Source organism: Myxocyprinus asiaticus, chromosome 13 (genome assembly GCF_019703515.2).
Source record: "Myxocyprinus asiaticus isolate MX2 ecotype Aquarium Trade chromosome 13, UBuf_Myxa_2, whole genome shotgun sequence".
NCBI lineage: Eukaryota > Metazoa > Chordata > Actinopteri > Cypriniformes > Catostomidae > Myxocyprinus > Myxocyprinus asiaticus.
The window spans coordinates 4,720,131-4,741,327 of NC_059356.1; the positions used below are offsets into that span (position 1 = coordinate 4,720,131).

Below are 21,197 nucleotides of genomic sequence, written 5' to 3' on the forward strand. Positions count from 1 at the left end.
AGGTTGGATGGGGAGTGTCAGTGCACAGCCATTTTCAGATCTCTCCAGAGATGTTCAATCGGGTTCAAGTCTGGGCTCTGGCTGGGCCACTCAAGGACATTCACAGAGTTGTCCCGTAGCTACTCCTTTGTTATCTTGGCTGTGTGCTTAGGGTTGTTGTCCTGCTGGAAGATGAACCTTCGCCCCAGTCTGAGGTCCAGAGCGCTCTGGAGCAGGTTTTCATCAAGGATGTCTCAGTACATTGCTGCATTCATCTTTCCCTCGATCCTGACTAGTCTCCCAGTTCCTGCCACTGAAAAACATCCCCACAGCATGATGCTGCCACCACCATGCTTCACTGTAGGGATGGTATTGGCCAGGTGATGAGCGGTGCCTGGTTTCCTCCAGACATGACGCTTGCCGTTCAGGCCAAAGAGTTCAATCTTTGTTTCATCAGACCAGAGAATTTTGTTTCTCATGGTCTGAGAGTCCTCCGGGCGGGCTGTCATGTGCCTTTTACTGAGGAGTGGCTTCCGTCTGGCCACTCTACCATACAGGCCTGATTGTTGGAGTGCTGCAGAGATGGTTGTTCTTCTGGAAGGTTCTCCTCTCTCCACAGAGAAACGCTGGAGCTCTATCAGAGTGACCATCGGGTTCTTGGTCACCTCCCTGACTAAAGCCAGATCTGTGCCTCGATTCAATCCTGTCTCGGAGGTCTACAGACAATTCCTTGGACTTCATGGCTTGGTTTGTGCTCTGACATGCACTGTTAACTGTGGGACCTTATATAGACAGGTGTGTGCCTTTCCAAATCATGTCCAATCAACTGAATTTACCACAGGTGGACTCCAATCAAGTTGTAGAAACACCTCAAGGATGATCAGTGGAAACAGGATGCACCTGAGCTCAATTTTGAGTGTCATGGCAAAGGCTGTGAATACTTATGTACATACGTTTTTTGTTCTTCGTTTTTTTATTTTTAATAAATTTGCAAAGATTTCAAACATACTTTTCACGTTGTCATTATGGGGAATTGTTTGTAGAATTTTGAGGAAAATAATTAATTTAATCCATTTTGGAATAAGGCTGTAACATAACAAAATGTGGAAAAAGTGAAGCGCCGTGAATACTTTCCGGATGCACTGTAACATTGTCTTTGTGTTTGTTTTTGAGTTACCACAGTATACAATAGACTGGCATATCTTAAAAATGGCAAAAAAGAAACAGCTTTCTCTAGAAACTCATCAGTCAATCATTGTTTTGAGGAATGAAGGCTATACAATGCTTGAAATTGCCAAAAAATTGAAGATTTCATACAAAGGTGTACACTACAGTCTTCAAAAACAAAGGACAACTGGCTCTAACAAGGACAGAAAGAGATGTGGAAGACCAGATGTACAACTAAACAAGAGGATAAGTACATCAGAGTCTCTAGTTTAAGAAATAGATGCCTCACATATCCTCAGTAGTGCCCGACCGATATATCGGTCGGCCGATATTAGCCTTTCACTGATATAACGGTATCGGCATATATTTTACCGATATGCACCAATATGAAAACTTTTTTACAGAACATATAATGAAGAAAACAATGCTTTAGAATTGGTGTCATATCGTAGTTTGTCCAGCAGAGTGCACTCCAACTCCATTGTTTACAGGGCTGACTCTGAGCTGACGGTGGTTCTGCAGACAAGGCGGAGATAAACGGTGTGGATTTGAGAGATCTCTTCTCCTTAAATTGCTAACTAGTTTGTGAAATACATACTGGAAAGTTAATAAAAATTACCCCATCATTTTATATAACTAATATAACGTTAACCCTGTCCCTGACAACCATGTCACTCATGTCTGTTTGCTGTTATCCAGCTATAGTTTGTCAGTGCAGTCAGTAATGTAACAGATTGAAAGGTAAACATCAGAGCAGCTTTTTGCAGCTCAGCAGACAACAGTGCAGTGGTGGATTGTGTCTGTTGAGTGTTGATTTCACGCTTTGTTGTTGCCTAGTTGGTGAGACACAATGCTGGAAAGTAAATAAAGTCCATCTTTTACTCTTTGTGACAATGAGCTTATAGCTAACTAGCTAATCACGTAGCTACTTTCATTGTTGTCAGCTGAGTGGAAGCTAATGAGTAAACATGTATTCAGCAAACTGTTTTGTTTAGGATTCACAGATTTGTACCCCCTTCAACCGAAAAATTCCAGTCGTGTCATTTATAAAATGTAATATTTAAAAGTCTGGTTTTCCAGACATTAAAATAGGATATGTAATAAAAGTAGATTTGATAAATAGTATATTTGCCCTGTGTAAATAATAATATATCAGAACTGTATCTAAAATAAATGAGGGGTGATAAATACTAATACAACAGGCTGGAAAAATAGACATTTATTCATTTTAATATCCTATATATATTTTGAATGTGTTGAAACTTGACACCGGGCGATGCACCCTAAAAACAGCACCGTTAGAACGGTTTCATGCTGAAGAGCAGCTTAAGTTTTATTTTTCTCTCTCATAAATATAAGTGTAAATGCCAACATCATCATATATGTCGAAAGGACTGATGCCTGTCAACCAAAACATGAGCTCATTGATGTCATTAAATGAGTCTGCTTTTTTATTCCATCAGTTACTCCTGGTTGGAGGCTGCCGTAAATATTTAGTTTATACGTAGGTTTACGTCCTACATAAATGTAATGGTGCAACGCTCAAATATTTATTAGAGCGTAAATTGTGACTTAGTGCCCATTCACGCCACAACTAGGCTAAGCTGTAACGTACATATAGCTGGTGCAACCGGCCCCTGATGTTTATTTAACTATTTATTTTATTTTAATTTATTCTTAATTTAAATGGTCAGCCATTGACTGATACTAAACAGTACTACTGATTTTTATTTAGCTATTTACTGTATTTTTATTCTTTATTTAAATGGTCAGCAATTGACTGATATTAAACATACAGTACTGATTTTATTTTATTTTATTTATTCTTTATTTTAATGGTCAGCAATTGACTTATACTAACAGTACTGATATTTATTAAGCTATTTATTGTATTTTTATTTATTCTTTATTTTCTCAGTGTTCATTTCTAGAATTTGTTGACAATGTATAATAATAATATCAAATATTCTTTGATACAAATATTTAAGAAAGCAGCCTTCTGAGTACATTTGCATAGTCATATCGGTGAACAATCCACATAGAAAAGGTCTGTTTTCATTCCAGCACAAAAATTAACTATATCGGCCACCATATCGGTAATCGGTGAATTTTCCCCCTCTAAAATCGGTATCAGTCGAGCTCTAGTCCTCAGCTGACAGCTTCTTTGAATTCTACCTGCTCAACACCAGTTTCATGTACAACAGTAAAGAGAAGACTCAGGGGTGCAGGTCTTATGGGAAGAATTGCAAAGAAAAAGCCACTTTTGAAACAGAAAATCAAAAATAGAAGGTTAGAGTGGACAAAGAAACACAGACATTGGACAACAGATAATTGGAAAAGAGTGTTATGGATCTTAACCCCATTGAGCTTCTGTGGGATCAGCTAGATTGTAAGGTGCGTGAGAAGTGCCCGACAAGACAGTCACATCTATGGCAAGTGCTACAGGAAGCGTGGGGTGAAATGTCACCTGAGCATCTGAACAAACTGACAGCTAGAATGTCAAGGATCTGCAAAGCTGTCATTGCTGCACATGGAGGATTTTTTTTTTTATGAGAACTCTTTGAAGAAGTTTAAGAAGTTCTGAAATTTTTTCACTTTGGTGAAAAGTACCAATTTCTTTCCATAAGAACAAAATTTGTACATTATTCCAAACTTTTGGCCAGCAGTGTATATCTACATATATTTGCTAAGAAAAGCATTTGCTCCCAAATTAAGATATAGAAAGACACAAGCCTGCATGCACAAAATTGAAATATTTAGTTTATTTAATATTCAATCAAAATTCATGCAATCAAGCACAACAGCACTTACTTTTCCACTGTCAAAATCCTCGTCCCACTCATCAATGACAGTACAGTTTTGGGCATAGTGGGTGTCTTCTATGGCATCTCTGCTGATGGCCGACTGCTCTCCTTCCCAACTGAGCACTGATGGCAGAAATTATTCAAAACACATGCAATATTTCAGTACACTGTAACAATCCAAGCGTATGTGCAGTAATTTAGAACTTTAAGAGCTTTATAAGTCATAGGATTGACCTTAATAAAATTTTCTTCCTATTTGCTTTATGCATAAAAAAAAACAAAACAAAAAACATCAACAATCCTGATGGAGAAATGAAGACAATGCCTTACAGTTAAATAAAAGAAATCAATATTATCTTTGTGTCATTTTATTTACACTGAGAATTATGTCAGTCAGAGTTAACTGGAAATGCACCAAAACCAAATGAAACCAAACAGAAAGTAAAATAAGATAAAATCATATTGAAAGAATTAACGATAACAAGTTCGAATCCAGTGTGTGCTGAGTGACTCCAGCCAGGTCTCCTAAGCAACCAAATTGGCCCGGTTGCTAGGGAGGGTAGAGTCACATGGGGTATATGTGCGGATTGACGGTCTCAGATGTGGAGGCAACTGAGATTCATCCTCCGCCACCCGGATTGAGGCGAGTCACTACACCACCACGAGGATTTAAGAGCGCATTGGGAATTGGGCATTCCAATTTGGGGAGAAAATTCACTATGAACAACACTTATTAACAGCATTTATTAATCTTGGTTAATGTTAATTAATGCATCTACCAACACATTTCTTAACATTAAAAAGATGTACAAGTTAACATTACTTAATACATTACTTAACTTTAACAATGAACAACAACCTTTATTTATTAATCTTGGTTTGTTAATTTATAGATACTGTATATAGTCAATGTGAACTAACCAGGAACAGCGCCTCTTTACGGTGTTTATTAATGTTAATTTATATGAAGGCCTATAATAATATCTATTGTATACTACTAACACATTTGAATACTTAGAATGATCAGCCACAACATTAAAACCCCCTGCCTAATATTGTGTAGGTCCCCCACGTGCCGCCAAAACAGCACCAACCCGAATCTCAGAATAGCATTCTGAGATGATATTCTTCTCACCACAATTGTACAGAGCAGTTATCTGAGTTACTGTAGAGTTTGTCAGTATAAACCAGTCTGGCCATTCTCTTTTGTCCTCTCTCATCAACAAGGCATTTCCCTCCACAGTACTGCCGCTCACTGGATGTTTTTGGCACCATTCAGAGTAAATTCTAGAGACTGTTGTGTGTGAAAATCCCAGGAAATAAGCAGTTACAGAAATACTCAAACCAGCCCATCTGGCACCAAGAATCATGCCACGGTCAAAATCATTGACATCACATTTTTTCCCCATTCTGATGGTTGATGTGAATATAAACTGAAGCTCCTGACCCGTATCTGCATGATTTTATGCACTGCACTGCTACCACACGATTGGCTGATTAGATAATCGCATGGATGATTGTTGGTGCCAGACAGGCTGATTTGAGTTGACCTGGATGTGTGGCATAGAGCATTGTCCTGCTGGAAAAACCAGTCCTCAGAGTTGGGGAACATTGTCGAAGCAGAAGGATGCAAGTTTTCTTCCAGGATAACCTTGTACGTGGCTTGATTTTTGCGTCCTTCACAAAGATATATCTGCCCAATTCGAGCCTTGCTGAAGCACCCCCAGATCATCACCGATCCTCCATCAAATTTCACAGTGGATGCGAGACACTGTGGCTTGAAGGCCTCTCCAGATCTCCGTCCATTAGACAGACCAGGTGGAGGATCGGTGATGATCTGGGGGTGCTTCAGCAAGGCTGGAATCAGGCAATGTTAACTTAAACACCTTTTAAATGTTTAGAAATGTATTATACACTTTTGTATAAATTAACATTAATAAACACTGTAAAGAGGTGCTGTTCCTTGTTAGTTCACATTAACTATATATCTATAAATTAACAAACCAAGATTAATAAATGCTGTAAAAGGTTGTTGTTCATTGTTAGTTAACATTAGCTAATGCATTAAGTAATGTTAACTTATACACCTTTTTAACGTTAAAACCTTTCATCTAACATTCGCCTTTTTTTTTGCCAGTGTGTGAACGGCTTGTAACGCACCTTAAAAAATTTGCCCTTTCCGAACTTCCTAGGTTGCCTATTAAAGCCTGTAGACTGATTTTCATGCGAAGGGAGCGGTTCACTTTTGCCGGGAAAATCCAAAGGATATGACGTTTATGCACACTCCCGAGAGCCTTGCATCAGACAGTAATCGCTTCTCTTCTGCTATTCAGCTGCAACACTAGGTAACGTTATCTTAGAGATGGAATCCAGCAAACTTCCGGCTCCCAGCACAACACCGACTCCTACACAAACTCTGAGTAAGCCAAAAAAAAAAAAAAATTGTATCTACTGAATCCTGTCTGGCTAAGTGGGAACGTGATCGTGGTCGAGTGAAAACTAGAGTGAACATCAGCAGGGCAGGTGTCATTAATAACAAGGGTTTCTGAATCTTACATACTGCACCTTTAAGAAATGTGTTAGTATATGTACTAATTAAAATAAGTGTTGTTCATTATTAGTTAATGTTAACTAATGCATTAACTAATGTTAACAAATACAGCCTTATTATAAAAAGTGTTACTGAATTAACCATCGACCGAGGTTGCACTACAAATTAGAGGTCGAGCAAGTGTATTTTGCAGATAACGATAACTAAGGTGGTAGAAAAGGCTAATAACGATTAATCAGGTAATAATTTTTAAATAGTTTTTATAGAATGTTTAAAAAAATGTATTTGCCTTTCCTTCCAAAAGGGACACTTATTTTGAAATGACGGCTACTTGGCTCCATTACAATATTCTATATTTAAATATTTACCAAATTAAGCTTTTTGTTGCCAAGCTATTTATTTACCATATAAAGGGGTTTCTACATCTATATAGAATCTATATTTCTATATTTCACAATGAGGTTTAATGAACAATAAGGTTTATTATTATTCACAACATATGAAGTATATGAGACACGATGTATGTGCTGACGTGGCATGTTTCCATATTTTTCTTCGCATGCCCTCGCTTCAATTTAGAACACTTGATTAACTAATCAAAATCTAAATATGCATTGAAGTTAGGTTAAAAATATGGATGAATATTGTCAATGATGAGATTTAAACACAGCAAATCCCCACAATGTTGTTTTTATTTCAACTCTAGAGACCGCTGTTATGCCCTAGAGCAGGGGTCCACAAACTTTTTGCTGCCAGGGCCAGGTCACTCTGCTATGTTTTCAAAGGGGGGGCCGGACTGAGCCTATGGTATTTTTGTGACAAATTATTCTTCTGCTTTTATTACATAAATATTACACTTTATTACATCTGCTTTTTGATTAATTTTACAATTAAAATCCATTCACAGAACATGATTTCAATATTGGTAACTTTATTGTATGTACAGTTGAAGTCAGAAGTATGCATACATTTAGGTTGAAATCATTAAAACTAATTTTTGAACCACTCCACAGATTTCATATTAGCAAACTATAGTTTTGGCAAGTCTTTTAGGACATCTACTTTGTGCATGACACAAGTAATTTTTCCAGCAATTGTTTACAGACAAATTGTTTCACTTTTAATTGACTATATCACAATTCCAGTGGGTCAGAAGTTTACATACACTAAGTTAACTGTGCCTTTAAGCAGCTTGGAAAATTACAGAAAATTATGTCAAGCCTTTAGACAATTAGCTTCTGATTGGAGGTGTACCTGTGGATGTATTTTAAGGCCTACTTTCAAACTCAGTGCCTCTTTGCTTGACATCATTGGAAAATCAAAAGAAATGAGCCAAGACCTCAGAAAAAAAAATTGCGGACCTCCACAACACTGGTTCATCCTTGGGAGCAATTTTCAAACGACTGAAGGTACCACGTTCATCTGCACAAACAATAGTACGCAAGAATATACACCATGGGACCGCGCAGCCATCATACTGCTCAGGAAGGAGACGCATTCTGTCTCCTAAAGATGAACGTAGTTTGGTGTGAAAAGTGCAAATGAATACCAGAACAACAGCAAAGGACCTTGTGAAGATGCTGGAGGAAACAAGTAGACAAGTATCTATATCCACAGTAAAACAAGTCCTATATCAACATAACCTGAAAGGCTGCTCAGCAAGGAAGAAGCCACTGCTCCAAAACTGCCATAAAAAAAGCCAGACTACAGTTTGCAAGTGAACATGGGGACAAATATCTTACTTTTTGGAGAAATGTCCTCTGGTCTGATGAAACAAAAATTGAACTGTTTGGCCATAATAACCATCGTTATGTTTGGAGGAAAAAGGGTGAGGCTTGCAAGCCGAAGAACACCATCCCAACTGTGAAGCATGGGGGTGCTTTGCTGCAGGAGGGATTGGTGCACTTCACAAATTAGATGGCATCATGAGGAAGGAAAATTATGTGAATATACTGAAGCAACATCTCAAGACATCAGCCAGGAAGTTAAAGCTCAGTCACAAATGGGTCTTCCAATTGGACAAAGACCCCAAGCATACCACCAAAGTTGAGGCAAAATGGCTTAAGGACAACAAAGTCAAGGTATTGGAGTGGCCATCACAAAGACCTGACCTCAATCTGATATAAAATTTGTGGGCAGAACTGAAAAAGCATGTGCGAGCAAGGAGGCCTACAAACCTGACTCAGTTACACCAGTTCTGTCTGGAGGAATGGGCCAAAATTCCAGCAACTTATTGTGAGGAGCTTGTGGAAGGCTACCCAAAACATTTGACCCAAGTTAAACAATTTAAAGGCAATGCTACCAAATACTAACAAAGTGTATGTAAACTTCTGACCCACTGGGAATGTGATGAAAGAAATAAAAGCTGATATAAATCTTTCTCTCTACTATTATTCTGACATTTCACATTCTTAAAATAAAGTAGTGATCCTAACTGAGCTAAGAGAGGGAATGTTTTCTATGATTAAATGTCAGGACTTGTGAAAAACTATAGTTTAGGTGATCTCATTAAGGTTTGTAAACTTCCGACTTCAGCTGTACAACCTCTGCTGGGACAAATTTCAAAATATTTTTGTATAGCTTGACTTTTTATCAAGCTATTCAAAAATAGACAAAACTAGTCTAAAAAATAATGAGTTTCAATGAAGTCTAAGTTATCACAAATTGAACAAACGACATGCCGTCTCCTCTCGTTCAGTTGTTCAGCAGATCCTCATTAATAATGTTGACTGATTCATGCATTTTGTTCGTGAAGTTCCTTCATGAATGAGACGTCTTATCTCATTCAGACTCGAACCGTGAAGGGGCGTATTTGTTCAGTGGGTGAAACCAATAATATGCTCCTAAACAGTCTGTACTCAAATGCTATGACTATAAATGTGAGCCAAGTCTTATAGGCATGAAAATGCCACCAAAGCAGTCTTGCTCTTTCAGTGCGGGGCAGTCAAAACATGTGACAGCCATGGGCCGTAGTTTGGGGACCCCTACTGTAGAACCAAGCTGTTTTAACTCTTATACTCTCCAGCGCCGGCCGCAGAGGAACACGGAGAAAAAAAAAACTACTATCAGCAAAGATTTTCAAAAAACAACTATAGGCACAGATTAATTGATAAAACCAATATATCAGCCTACAAATAATCATTATCGGTCACTTTGACTGACTGGGTTGTAAATTTTCCATCATGTGCCATTTTTGTTTGCCATTGTTTTCATTTTCCCAAAGATTTTACACAGTTCGAGCTACAACGACATGAACTTGACAAAAAAATAATAGTAACAATGAAAGTTAATGAAGATTCAAAAAACTAACATCATGGACGACTGTCAAGCGCAAGTTCACTGAAACTGATCAATTCTATTTATTAATTTGCACACAAAACATTTGATTTTAGAAAGTCAAAGTTTAAATTCAAACTTGAAGCTACAATGTCATTGTTCAGTATTATTATTGTATGTAATGTTAATATTATAAATTAATATAATAATATGTATTTTCTCTTATTGTAATACTGTAATGTTTGATATGTTTAATGTAACAGTGAGTGCATTTACATGCACAATCTTAGACCAAATTGCTTAATTAGCCGACAATGTGCAAGCTAATTTAAACGCCTAAAATATTTACACTACAATAAACCAATCAGCACGGCAATATTTTTGCCCATTACCCCACTCTGTTGCAGGTTTTTGCCTTTTTATTTTTATTCTGTACTCACAATGTGAAAAAGACACTGTGGCTTGTGATCTGCTTACCTGATTATCCCAAATATTAAGTTTATTTAATTTATTATGTTTGCAGTTTATTGCCTCCCCTTTTCTTCGCTTCTAATCCCAATTTGCATCATTAGCAACAGCAATGTTTCCAAACTAACTTCTGCCCGTTACAATCAAATTCTCAGAGAAAAACCTGCCTAGGTTCAGCACACAAGGTTGATTTATGACAAACCGCAGATTTCAGCTCACCTGCAGTTCCATAGGCTTTATCAGAAGCGCTCTTGAGAAGCTCCTGAACCACATCACAGCTTTTCTTGCCATCCCAACCTAGAGGGGCAGAGCACAGGCCTTTCCTTGACACGCCCTCTGCATCGTCATTGTTCAGGTTGCGCTTGAAGCCATCCTGAACTTGACTGTCCCAAACGATCACAGCAGCTGTAACACAACATCACATATGTGAGGTTGGTTTGCTCAGTGGTGTGCAGGCTGAGCAGTTAGACAGTATATACTGTGCAAACGTCAAAGGTCTGCTAAAGATTCTGCTGTACGGTTTATATGTGCCGCACCACTTATATTTATAATGTATTACCATTTTAAATCTTTTATTCAAGTGTTACACTAATGCGAAGCAGCTGTTCTTGTGTTGATGCTGACTTAACATTCATTTGTTATGAATAATCTTATCTTTTGGTTTGAGTCCATTAATTTTCAAATAAAAAATAAAATAATATAAAACAAAACATCAAATTAATATCAGTCACTACATTATTAAAAAAGACAATACTACATTGTTATGTAATATACCAAATATTTTTGGTCCGAATTCCCAGCATAAATAACGATCCACAATATTCCTGAGCCCCATGGTGCTTTGCGGGTGATGTGGGCGGAACTTCCGGTTAAGCGTAAATAATCGTTATGTTATGTACTAATGCAGCACTAAAAATGACGGAAACTTGAGAACAAATGATCACAGAATTATAGCGAGGCGATATTGTTCTTCCTCACCTATCTGTTAATGAATATGGATTTCAGGATGATGGCCAAATATTGCAAATATAGAAGCATTTTATCCATCGATGGAAGAACCTGAGCAGACTACCTGAAAAGATATGTAGCCTATTAGTGCCTTCACAGCTGTAAAGTTGGACATGTTTTGAGAACTGCATTGATAATTAAGTTTATTTTTAAAGCATATACTGAGTCTAGTCAGAACCTGAAGAGTTTGTTGTACCGAGATTACGTACTTATTGCAGACACAGGGGAGGTCCAGACAGCAGGATGCTCGTGTTTTACAGGACTCAGGCAATGAGTATGTGTAGTAAGCTCAATCTAGATTTATAATTGTTAGTTCACATACATAATCTCCGTATCTTAATGCTATAACCTTCATGAAATGTTTTAGTGTTGACTGAACAATTGATCCTGTTGATAGACTGAATTTATTGTTCTTGTGTAGGAAATAACGATGTATTAGCAGCCACACAATAAAGTGTACTGTACAAAAAGAACCTACATGCAATAAAAATAAACATTTATTTGGACATACATTATAAACATTGTACACAAAAGTTCAATGTTCTCTGTAAAGCAACTATAAAACAGTATGTATTATTAAAAGCACTAACTGTACAAATAAATTTAATTGATACTGAATTAATGTCCACACTGTTTTCCAAATCACCTTTTCCCCTTAAGAGAAGACATGCACATTCTGCAAAGACACTCAAAAGAAAGTGAATTGCAGGCAGGAAAAATCAGAAAGAAAATCAGGAAAGAGCAAAATCAGAATACAATTACTTTCAAATGTGATAAAACATCTCACTACTGTACATGTCTTTGCTTTGCGAGTGGTTTCTGATCATAACATTGCTGTTTTAGATCAAACTTTAGTTTTGCTTGATTATTAGGATAACCACTAACTGCACACATTGTCTGGGGAATTTTAAAGACATCTTACAACATTTAAAAAGCAACAATCTAACCGCATGACACGCAAGCAAGCAGCGACCGGCTACACACAAAACGAACTTCAGCTAGCCAACCGGAAATTCCGCCCACCTTGCAAAATACAGTGGACTCGCTCAGAATATTGTGGATATGTGATATAAATAACAATATGCTTGTTATTAGCAGCATGTACCATAATTCAGATCTAAACAATAAAATGTGAAAAGACTTGAACTCTGGTTCGAAGCAACTAATTGACTTGTGTTAAAATGGTTTAAGGAGAATATGCATGTTACCCTGCCCTAGCTGTTAGGTTGTACAGATCTCATAAAACAGTAGAAATAAACATGTTGCTCTGCATTATTATTGTTAAAAATCAGTATGTGACTTTTAAAGTGGCAATGAAACTTCAATCTCTGACTGTGAGCTCCAGCACGTGTATTCATACCTGTGCTCATTTTACCAGGTCTCTGCATGTCCACGTTGCTCATCTGACTAAGAGGCTCTTCTCCATTGGTCTCTTGAAGATCCACATGAAGTGCTCGTTTCTCCCTGTGTTTTTTCTCCTTTTCTCTCAAGTGTTTGTGTTTCCTCTTCTTTTTTATCTTTGTCTCTAGAAGTTGTTCAGTCTTTGTGTTTGCTGCTTCAACCTCTTTGATAAAAGCACTAGAGGAAAAAGACAGACAAGGGCAATGTTAGGTGACTTAAGTTGTACTTAAATAAGTACATTTCAATATATTACATTAAAAGGGCATAGCAACCCAAAAATATCTATTTTTTAAAATCATAAAAATGTAAAAGATTCTCCATGGCATTTTTTTCATGTATTCAAATATTTGTGGGTAAATATAGCTGTATATTACTAAATATTTTTACCTTGGAGCATATAGATTACAATGATTAAATATCATTCTTCCTTATGTTCATTTAGTGGAAAGAGTGAAAAACAGACCTGGCTCATTTTTAACTAGCTTTTTGCTGTATTTTACTTCTTGCATTAAGCATATTGGTCCCACTATATATCAGGTGTTTTTAACTACTATGAAGAAACATTAAAACACATACAATTTAATGTGACTAATGTGTAACTACATGTTGTTCTGCAAAATTCTCACAAGATTCACATTTGCTGCTACTGAGGTTAAGGCTCATAATCGTTCATCCACCTCTGATTAAACTTCACTGCAATAACCAACTGACCACTTGGAAACTGTGGCTCCATTTCTGAACTCTTCCTGCTGCTCCATTAGTTTGTGCTTCTTTTTCTTTTTCTTCTTCAGGGTGTGGTCCTTCACTGGCAGTCCAGCCGTATGAGCTGATTGAGAACTCTCTGGCGCTTTAGACGACTCTGACTCAGCAGCTGCTTGGACAATGCTCCAGGTTTCTCCAAGATACCAATCCTCACCCGGATGAGACTCGAGATGGGACCTCACATTCTCCCTCTGTCCCTCAAGACCACTGGCCTCTTCTCTCTTCCTCTTCTTCTTCTTCTTTTTCTTGTCTTCACGGTTTGGCTTTGGTTCTTCTGGGAGTGAAGCTTCAGGAGCTTCCTGCTCCATTTCAGAATGTTTTCGCTTTAATTTATTTTTATTTTTAAACGTAGGACTGACGAGTCCCTGGCTGAATCCTGTAGCTGAGGTTGAAGGGTTCTGACCCTGGATTGGTCGTGAAGTGGGCGTCTGGGACTTAATGCCATTGGTCTGTGGAGAGTGAGCAGGGGCATTGGGCACAAGAGTGAAGGAGGGCTGTTTAAGATGACTTGAATTTTTAGAGAGATGAGTTGAAGATGGAGACTGCAGGTTAAGAAAATGAGCTGGAACTCTGAATAAAAAGACAAAAAGCAAGAAAAAAGTGCTACAGTAAAAACCATATACTTTTTTATTGATATCTTATTGCTTTAAAAAAATGATAAAGTAAAAAAAAATAATAATATATATAGAATCAGGAATTGGCAGCCGATATATTTTTGGGCAAAATCAAAACATAAAATTAGCGCAATATTTTTGCTGTTAATTTTTTACATTTATTCGCTTGCAGCAGAGAATCAATTGTCACTTTTACACATACAGCCTTTTCCAGAAAAATAACCGAAATTCACATCCCATTTTGAAAATACCGGTAAATCAGCTTTGGCAATTTCCTTGAATGAAGTAACATTACCTGAAAAGTTCAGTTTTGATGATATGTGTGAACAAAGATGTAAGATTAACGGTTTGAGCACGTGCAAAGTCAGGACGAGTTGGCGTAAAAAGTCAATCATCTCTGTCAGAACTTTGCCCAAAGCAATTATTCAGGAGTAGGCATGTCATAAAATATTGATATATCGATTATTCATCGGCGCCTTATTTTATCAATACGTTTTTGAGGCACTGATATACAGTATTAACATTTGCCAACATTTAAATTAGAAGCCTCATTTGTGGGTTTTCCAATTCACTGTCAGTTGACCTTGTGGCGTAATAGCATTGGGATATAACGTTTACTGAAGCCGGTTGCACACTGGACTAAAAGTGGACAAGATACAGGTATCACAACAGGACTCATTAATGCGGTACAACTGGCAGTCCAAACTAAGTTGTGGATCTATTCAACACTATAAACAATTTACAAACTGAACAATTAGAAATTATGCAATTTCTCTGTATGTAGCCTTGAACAGATTACATTCAAGCTGTCAAACCATGAAAAGACATACTTGAAACTAAAAAAACTTTGTGTAGGCTATATGAAAGATACATATATATATATCAAGTGATGGCTAGAGTAAATTGATGTCCTTTGATAATGATTTGGGTCGAATTTAAATGGAAAACTATGAGAGTGGTGCTCTGTAGCGCTGCAGAATTTTAAGCAGACTCTGGAGACGGGCGGTGTGTGTACCTCCATAGAAAATAATTGTTTCTAATGTTAGAATGCACAATGTCGTCAGCCAGATGCGACCGCTGTGCGATCCCCTTCAACTAGTAATTCCAGTGTCGACAAGCAGCATCACAACCGTTTAGTCGACTAGTCTCACACATCCCTACTATGAATTACTCCCTAAATCACTCTTTTAGAATTGTTTATGCTTATGCGGTCTTCCTGTTGTTATTTTGGCGAGATCCTTGTGACAGGGAATCGGAGAGAGAGAGAGTGCTGCGGTGAGTCGGTATGTTTGTCACCCTTCCACCATTCTTAATCAGTAAGTGTGTCATACCTCTGACTGAAGACAGCGAGATCTCAGTTAGGCCTGTCACAATAATAACTTATCATACGATATATGGACATGACCTCGATAATTTTTGCTGACCTCGATATTGCCCATTGTGTTTACATGCGTGTTTGTTTACATAAGAATGAATGTCACCAACATTTTAGCCAGTCGCGCTGCATCTGTGCTCTCGTCCGCTCTGTGTCGGAGGCGGGGCTCAGGCAGCTCCACCCACACACACATACATACAGCGGACAGCGACAGGTGAAGATTACATGTTACTCGAGGCTAATAGGTGTTTTAATAGGTGTTTTTCCCGACGACTGCATAATTCCAGCCAGAAAGTTTGGAAGAAAAAGTCCAAATGGACTTGATTTCAAAGCCGCATTCCAGAGCTCCGGTGTGGGAATATTTTGGCTTTAAGCCGAATGAGAGATGAGAGCCCATTAACGTGAATGAGCCGGTATGATGACTTTGTTTAAAAACAGTGGCAACAAAAAGTGACAATACAAAACGCTTGTCCGCAAGTGGATTTTTGCAAGGGCAAGTCAAAGTGAATTTGACTTGCCCTACCGGACAAGTTGCCTGACTGAAAGCTTAATAATGATAAAATTCACACACTCACACGGTATTCGGAGTATTGTCTTTGTGTTAATTCAAGAATCTGCACGAATACAGGAAAACCGCTTTTGCGTGTCCTTCTCCCTCTCTCGTGCAACAGCACTTGTTGAATTTTGTGTGAGCGCAAAATGGATGCATTTTTTTCATTATGTGAATGTCATTGTACTGCTCCTGTGTTAAGAGAGTGATGCGATAAAACTATCACCAATTTATAAACAAAGCTGTCAATGTTTCAAGCACGTAATGGAGTGATCCAGGTTTGCAGCCTCCTTCATAAATCATAATACAACACACTGACAAGATCTGCAGAAATAGCAAAAATGCTTTGTGTAATGCTACCAGCTGCAGGATGAAGGGAAACGTTTAAACACCTGTTTCATCTCTCATCTCCATCTCTCTGGAGCTCTTTCTGACCTATACAGGTGTTCTCTGCCATGTGAATCAGTCAATTTTAATATGTAATAATACACAAACATAAAAATAAAATGGTAATATAAACACTAGAATATTAACAATATACATAACATTTTGTTTCTGAGCTGGGAACAAAAACCACAGTTGGAGATGGAGAAGGGCCTTCCCGACTTAAATTGTTTTTTTTGACATTCCAATTCCAATGTCTGAGTATTCTTAAGAATTAAAAGTTCATTGCTCTTTGAAAGGGTGTACTTGCATTATTATGCTATTATATTATCATTATATCAGTGGCATAAAATGGTCTTAAAATGACAAAAATATCATTTTATCGCAACTATCTGGGACAATATATCGTCCAACAAAAGCAGTTATCATGACAGGACTAATCTTATCCATGTGTGACACCCTTGGCCAAAAATGAGTTGTTTGGTGTCTGCTAGTGTGAAACCAGGTTTAGGGGCATTCATTGTCATGTTTATTACTTCATGGCATATCATTACAGCAGATGAGTCCAAACAAAACTTAACATGGTGTATAGATCTTCAATTAATCCTCACCGATCAAAACAAGATGTTAACTTTGCTTAAAACACTAGTTTGTGAGTAAAACGAATGTGCTTATATTTTACAAGACTTTTCCAATGTTAAGACACAGGACTATCCGATCTGTATGACATTTTTACCTATTTTCATAATCATTTTATGATCATATTTATTAAATTATACAATGGAACCATCACAGATGAGTGCTATGACGACCACCAATGCACAAACAGTCTGGCTGCTGGCATAAGCATTACACTATGTAGAGAGATGTGTTCACACTGATTGTTTTGTTGTTGAATGCTCATTGCATGTGTTAATTCATTGCATCATTTTAAGTTAATTCATTATGACATCTGTTTGAAGTTCGCTATTCTCTCTTAATTTAGCAATTCATCGAGATTACCATAAATACTCTCAAAGTGCCACAATATTATTTATTAAAGTGTTGATTGCATTTGTGGCATAATGTTGACTACCACAAAAACTTATTTTGACTCGTCCCACTTTTTCTTTAAAAATAAAAATCGAGGTTACAGTGAAGCACTTACAATGGAAGTGGATGTGGCCAATTTTTTGAGGGTTTAAAAAGACAGAAATGTGAAGCTTATAATTTTATAAAAGCACTTACATTAATTCTTCTGTTAAAACTCATGTATTATTTGAACTGTAAAATTGTTTAAATTGTCATTTTTACAGTCATTTTAGGGTTTTAAGGTTTGTTGACATTACATCGGTCATGGTAACAAAGTTGTAAAATTGCCTATAACTTTATACAGAAAAAGTCAGAAGGTGATTTCATCAAACTAAAATCATGTGAACAACGCATATTGTTTATGTCTTGTGGCTATACTTTTGAAACAGTGAGTATTTTAAAGGAATACACCAATCAGCCACAACATTAAAACCACCTGCCTAATATTATGTAGGTCCACCTCGTGCTGCCAAAACAGCACCAACCCGAATCTCAGAATAGCATTCTGAGATGATATTCTTCTCACCACAATTGTACAGAGCAGTTATCTGAGTTACTGTAGAGTTTGTCAGTATAAACCAGTCTGGCCATTCTCTGTTGACCTCTCTCATCAAGGCATTTCCTTCCACAGAACTGCCGCTCACTGGATGTTTTTTGTTTTTGGCACCATTCGGAGTAAATTCTAGAGACTGTTGTGCGTGAAAATCCCAGGAGATCAGCAGTTACAGAAATTCATGCGATTAATCAGCCAATCGTGTGGCAGCAGTGCAGTGCATAAAATCATGCAGATAAGGAGTGTCAGTTAATGATCACATCAACCATCAAAATGGGTAAAAATATGACCTCAGTGATTTGGAGTGTGGGATGATTGTTGGTGCCAAATGGGATGGTTTGAGTATTTCTGTAACTGCTGATCTCCTGGGATTTTCACACACAGTAGTCTCTAGAATTTACTCCGAATGGTAAATTCTTGAGTGTCTTGAGTCCACATCTTGAGTGGACTCAAGATGGCGCCGAGTATGGCTGCTGCGTTGCGAGCTCCGACACAACATATAATGTTTTGTTCGTTTTGTTCACAATTCTTATGTTTTTTTGTCTTGGATGTTGTCTGCCTTATTGTCTATGACAGACAAACACTTTTGGACATTGGTTCAGCAATTTCACACCGTAAACCGCACTTCAAATTTCTCAATGCCGACCCGCTGTTTACAAACGCAAGCAGAGCCCTTTGTCTGGGCAGCCCGGCCGCGGTAACGCAAAAGGAAAAGGGGAAACAGAGCCGCCGTTCTCATCAGAGTAAGACGCCGCGCAAATCGACCCCCGCTACCCACTATTCTACTGGCAAATGTTCAGTCTCTGGATAACAAGCTCTGCGAGCTGAAAGCGCGGATCTCTTTCCAACGAGATACAAGGGACTGCTGCATTATAACAGAAACTTGGATGTCTGCAGAGATTCCAGACTCAGCCATTGAACCCGAGTGGACAGAGCAAAAGACCTCTCAGGTAAAAGTAGAGGTGGTGGAGTATGTTTTATGATCAACAAATCCTGGTGTGATCAGAGGAACGTACATTCTATCAAGTCTTTCTGCTCTCCTGATCTGGAATTTCTCATGCTTCTGTGTCGACCATTCTGGCTACCGAGGGAATTCACAGCGGTCATTATCACAGCTGTGTACATTCCCCCACAAGCCAACACAGACCGGGCACTCAAGGAACTGTATGGGATTATAAGTGAGCAGGAAACCGCACACCCTGAGGCCACGTTCATTGTGACCGGGGACAGTTTAAAATCAGTCGCACCAAAATACCACCAGCACATTAGTTTCAACACACGAGGGGACCGGGTTTTGGACCATTGCTACTCTCCCTTCCGGGATGGCTACAAATCCCTCCCCCGCCCACCATTTGGCAAATCTGATCACTCTTCCGTTCTGCTTCTGCCCGCTTACAGGCAGAAACTGAAACAGGAAGCACCCACCCTCAGAACGATCCAGTGCTGGTCGGACCAATCAGATTCCATGCTACAAGACTGTTTTGATCACACTGACTGGGAGACGTTCCGGTCCGCCTCTGATGACGACATCAAGCTTTACGCTGATAGCGTAATGTGTTTCATCAAAAAGTGCATGGAGGACGTGGTTCTGACCAGAACAATAAGGATCTATCCGAATCAGAAACCTTGGATTAATAGCGATGTTCGCGCGGCACTTAATGTGCGGACCTCCGCTTTTAATTCCGGGAACGCGGAGGAGCATAAACAAGCCAGTTATGCCCTCCGAAAAATTATCAGAACAGCAAAACGTCAGTACAGGAGCAAGATTGCAGGACAGTTTAACACCACCAACTCTAGAAGCATGTGGCAGGGAATTAACATCATCACGGACTTTAAAGGGAATAAAAACTCCGCCATGAACACCGCTGCCTCTCTCCCGGATGAGCTAAATACTTTTTATGCTCGTTTTGAGGGAAATAACACTACCCTCGTGGAAAGAGCTCTCGCGGCCAAAGCTACAGAGGTTAGTTCACTCTCCGTCTCTGTAGCGGATGTAACCCAATCCTTCCGACAGGTGAATATCCGCAAAGCCGCAGGCCCGGACGGCATTCCGGGCCGCGTCATCAGAGCGTGCGCGAACCAACTGGCTGGTGTTTTTACGGACATTTTCAACCTTTCCCTCTCTTTTTTTTTGTCTGTAGTCCCCACATGCTTTAAATCATCCACCATTGTGCCTGTTCCAAAACAATCAAAACAATCAAAAATAACTTGCTTAAATGACTGGCGTCCTGTTGCTCTGACCCCCATCATCAGCAAATGCTTTGAGAGACTAATCAGAGATTACATCTGCTCTGTGCTGCCTCTCTCTCTAGACCCATTGCAGTTTGCTTACCGCAACAACCGCTCCACTGATGATGCCATTACATCTACAATACACACTGCTCTCTCCCACCTGGAAAAAAAGAACACTTATGTGAGAATGCTGTTTGTAGACTACAGCTCAGCATTCAACACCATAGTGCCCTCCAAGCTAGATGAGAAACTCCGGGCTCTGGGCTTAAACAGCTCGCTGTGCAGCTGGATCCTGGACTTCCTGTCAAGCAGACGCCAGGTGGTTAGAATGGGCAGCAACATCTCATCACTGACCCTCAACACTGGAGCCCCGCAGGGCTGTGTTCTCAGCCCACTACTGTATTCCCTGTACACACATGACTGTGTGGCAACACATAGCTCCAATGCCATCATTAAGTTTGCTGATGACACGACGGTGGTAGGTCTGATCACTGACAATGATGAAACAGCCTACAGAGAGGAGGTGCACACTCTGACACACTGGTGTCAGGAGCACAACCTCTCACTCAACGTCAGTAAGACAAAGGAGCTTGTGGTGGACTTCAGAAGAAAAGACAGAGAACACAGCCCCATCACCATCAATGGAGCACAGGTGGAGAGAGTCAGCAGCTTCAAGTTCCTGGGTGTCCACATCACTGAGGAACTCACATGGTCCATCCACACTGAAGTCGTTGTGAAGAAGGCTCATCAGCACCTCTTCTTCCTGAGACGGCTGAGGAAGTTTGGAATGAACCGCCACATCCTCACACAGTTCTACACCTGCACTGTAGAGAGCATCCTGACTGGCTGCATCTCCGCCTGGTATGGCAATAGCACCGCCCACAACCGCAAAGCACTGCAAAGGGTGGTGCGAACTGCCAGACACATCATCGGAGATGAGCTTCTCTCCCTCCAGGAATTATATACAAGGCGGTGTGTGAAAAAAGCTCAGAGGATCATCAG

General features: G+C 39.0%; 1 protein-coding gene across 4 annotated transcripts in view; it reads right to left on the reverse strand.

Moving 5' to 3' along the window:
* Positions 1 to 21,197, reverse strand: part of LOC127450317 (ubiquitin carboxyl-terminal hydrolase 36-like) — a 60,427-nt gene that overhangs the window by 12,374 nt on the left and 26,856 nt on the right. For 3 of the 4 annotated variants that reach the window (XM_051714315.1, XM_051714314.1, XM_051714316.1), the window contains exons 16-19: positions 13,366 to 13,986; positions 12,614 to 12,831; positions 10,465 to 10,650; positions 3,958 to 4,073 (exon numbers count right to left, since the gene is read on the reverse strand). In XM_051714315.1, coding sequence (XP_051570275.1) covers positions 3,958 to 4,073; positions 10,465 to 10,650; positions 12,614 to 12,831; positions 13,366 to 13,986 — 1,141 coding nt within the window. Of the gene's footprint in view, positions 1 to 3,957; positions 4,074 to 10,464; positions 10,651 to 12,613; positions 12,832 to 13,280; positions 13,987 to 21,197 lie in introns of those variants that run through there. The other variant, XR_007898944.1, reaches the window with a different exon arrangement.